This window comes from Apaloderma vittatum, unplaced genomic scaffold, assembly GCF_000703405.1.
Source record: "Apaloderma vittatum isolate BGI_N311 unplaced genomic scaffold, ASM70340v1 scaffold17995, whole genome shotgun sequence".
NCBI lineage: Eukaryota > Metazoa > Chordata > Aves > Trogoniformes > Trogonidae > Apaloderma > Apaloderma vittatum.
In genome coordinates this window covers 57,093-60,661 of record NW_009715689.1, presented here as the reverse complement: position 1 = coordinate 60,661, position 3,569 = coordinate 57,093, and the positions used below count along the sequence as shown (strand labels likewise).

Here is a 3,569-nt window from a genome sequence, read left to right as displayed (position 1 = left end):
CAGCAGGAACGTGAACTCAACTTGCTGGGGCACTGCTGTGTGTTTTAACAGTTGCAGCACATACTTTTTTGGCATTGGAATAAGCACCAAGGGCCAAACTCACACCAACCAACATCATATCGGAAAGAGTAATAGAGGTGTAAAAGCTCAGAACATGCCCAGTGCTGATTCAAGATTCCCAAAATTCATAGCAGAGTACTGCACTATTGCAGAATGACACAACCAGAAGAGAAAAGGTAACAGATTTTCAAAAGCTTGCTGGTGTGCTTCAGCATGGACAGGCTCTGTGCAAGCAACTTCTGCAGATGTAGATAGCTTTTGCCAATTGCAGTTCTAAGTGTCTCCAAAAGTACCAGCAGCATCCATCAGAAAAGTTCCCAAATATCTCAAGCAGGACTACAAAGGGATACCTTGTAACTCCAGTTCCATATCAGCTCTAAAACTTCTGCCTCTCAGTGCTAGAAAACTCTCAGTGCTTTAACCAGAATGCATTCATCACACGGGAGAGAGGAAATCTCACCAAACTTCAGTAACGCTGCTGAAATTTGAAAAAGTAAGTAGCAAGCGTGTCTTCTGCAAGACATATTACTTTTCTGCTGGTATTTTTGCAAAAGATAGGATTAGTTTCACACTGTCTTGCAGCATGATCTAGGGCAATGTAAGCATAATAATTAAGCAAATTCTATTGCTAGCTGTCAAACGTGATAAATACAATGCATAATTAAATAAGCGGCACCTAGACTGCCTGGAGGAAACAATTATTTAGTGCTTTCACTAGGACAGACTCACTTCTCTCATGATTTTTCATTACATTCTCACTTTTCACAAATCAACAGCTTTGCATTAGCTCCCGTGGCTGCAGCTGCCCAGAAACTGCCCATGGGGAACAGAGACCCAACGTGTGTGGCCAGACGAGTGCCTACCTTGTGAGTACAGAAGGATCTGCATCTCCAGAAGAACACAGGTAAAAACCTGAACCAGGTTCTCCAGGCCCAGCAACTCGAAGACCTCCCGCAGCGGATAGTCAGACAGCGGCAGCTCGTTGGGCCCGGGTCTCTGGCAAATGATGGGCTCGTAAACCCCATAAAACTTCAGCGACCTGCCCGGGGGTGGCAGGGGCACCTCGTAGAGGATGTTGTGGATGTAGCTCTCCAGGGGCAGGGGTGGTGGCTGCTGGGAGGTCACCGCCTTATAGAGCTGGATCAGGAACTTCTTGCAGGCTTGCATGAAGGGCAGAGGGGTGATGAGGCATATGCACTTGGAGACGTAGAGCGTGTCTCTGCTGATGTCGTAGGAGTTGTACCGCTGGAGCTTGGCGAGGGACGTGGCGTCGCCCTCGTCAATGCTGCTGGCCAGGGAGTCCATGCTGCATGAGGAGGAGGCGCAGACGCTGCTGTATTGCTCTGCGTTGTGCATCTGGTAGAGCGTTTGCATGGCCGTGCAGATCTGCTTGCTTGTGACCTCCTCGTAGAACGTGAGCACAAACCCGTATGTACGAGAGCCATCTTCCCTGGTGATGATGAACGAATGGAGCTGTGGATCTCTGTTATCTGTCTGCGTCCTGAAAGACAGCCCTTTGGGCATACACAGCTAAGGAAAGAGAAGTAAAATAGATATAGTTATCTAGGCTACAACTCTTACTTTGTTATATTCTGCTTTACAGGTACATTCTTTTTATCCACCACACCACAGCAGGCCATTTATCCTTAAACACAATCTCCCTGAAAAGTAGCTCAAGAACAAATAGCCTAAAACGGATGCTAATTAAAAGTAGTCATAACTGAAGAAAGAAAAAATATCCTCCAAAATGACCCATCTATTAAGTCATTACTACTCATTTTCATTACTTTGTGAAATTATTTTGCCTACTGAATAGTCGTTGTCTCATTTACTTAAGCACCATATAAAAACATCCAATTTTGTTCTCATTCATATATATCGAGGCCACAATACTCTAAAATCACAGACGTAAGCATCTCATACCACTGAATTCAAATTACACAGACTTCTTGAAATTTTTTGATCTTCCCTAATTTTCTTAAAAGAAAAATGACTGACAGCTATTACATTTACTTTCTCAAGTGCTACAAAGTAGCTTAGATTAGAAGAAATGTGTGGGGGAGGAGCGGAGGGGGGAGGGAAATGCCCTAAATCTGTGAAAAGCTTTGATTCACCACTTTGCAAAATCTTCTGCAGTGATTCTACCACACTGGGTGTTTCTCTGGAGCGTCGTCCTAGTGACAACTCGAGGCAGTTTTCCAGGCATTCCTCAGGAATTCTATCAGTCATTTAACACAAAATAACAAACATCCAACAAAACTTGTTTGAATGGAGGTCAGCATAAAACTCATTATGTTGTAGCTAAATCACTATGTTTATAAATGAAGAACTAAAGCTTCCTTTGTCCTTTCCATGTGAAGAAATAAAAGAAAACGAGAGAGTGAGGCTTCAAGTGCTCCCCCTGTTCCAAAAGGCAACAGTAGAAGCCAACTCTCCCACGGAATGGGAACTTACACACAGCTGAGTGTGTCCCCTAATCTCTCACCATGACCAGGAGTAAATTCTTCTGATGGTGGAAGAAGTCAAGAGAAAAAATTACATGTTTTCAGGCACATTCTACCCTGAACTTCACCAGTGCACCTTGCAGTCATCAACCAATAGTGTAAAAAAGCTGCTACCAGCCCAGCTGGGATTTGGGAAAAAGTGATCCAGACTCACTTCACAACATGCTAGCAAGCCCCTAAGTTATCTAGGACAGCTCTTAGGTATTGTTCTGAAAGGTAACGTATAGGGAAATAAGCAGCTCGAAGTTGGTAAAAGAATTTAATTCAATTGGTGGGCTTTGATGACATAAACCATGAAATTGCAGCTTGAGCCATTTTTGAACAGCAGCCACATTTTCATTCAAAAGGTTTATGGCTTTTACTGAGGCATTAACAGCAGTGCCATGGTTAAGGCTTCTCCAATAAGAAGTAGTAAAAAAAAAAAAATCACTGTTTCTCACTTTACGTAAATTTATTCTGCACAATAAATATTTCTTAATCTCATTTTTTGGCAGGCTTGCTTAATAAAAATTTATTTCTAGAATGTGAGCACTTAATGGTGGCTATAGCCTTAGCAAATCCAATAAGGCCAAAACCATAGGTTTCAATCTCAACACTATCAAAGATTGTGTTTTCTTCACTTTACAGAAAAATACCTGGATAAGCAAATTACTCGTATCGGTACAATTAAGCACAGTTAGGATAAGCATCAGGGAAATTCAGACCAACTGAGTTCCAGAAGGCTGGGTTCAGTTTTAAATATTATTCCCTCATCCTTTATATACTGAGTATACACACACAAAGGGACACCCATCAATTAAGTTTCAGTCACAGCCCAGCACATGCAGAATATTGACATTTTAAGACCCTAGCTGCAAACCCTGGCACAGAGATTGCCACTGTTGTTATACCTACAAGAGGACATAGGAAAAGGTAGAGAAAGAAAGAAGATGGGAAAGCACTGAGGCAGGGACGAACAACCAAGAGCCACTTAAGAAGCTAAGAGCAAAAGGAAGGGCCTACGCT

At 42.7% G+C, this 3,569-nt stretch overlaps 1 protein-coding gene across 1 annotated transcript in view; it reads right to left on the bottom strand.

Moving 5' to 3' along the window:
- LOC104273817 (DENN domain-containing protein 5B) overlaps positions 1–1,600 on the bottom strand; it is a gene marked incomplete at its 3' end in the record, with an annotated part of 44,329 nt that extends 42,729 nt beyond the window's left edge. Inside the window, exon 1 of the mRNA XM_009869258.1 lies at positions 924–1,600. Coding sequence (XP_009867560.1) covers positions 924–1,584 — 661 coding nt within the window. The remainder of the gene's footprint in view (positions 1–923) is intronic.
- Positions 1,601–3,569: the final 1,969 nt, after the last annotated feature.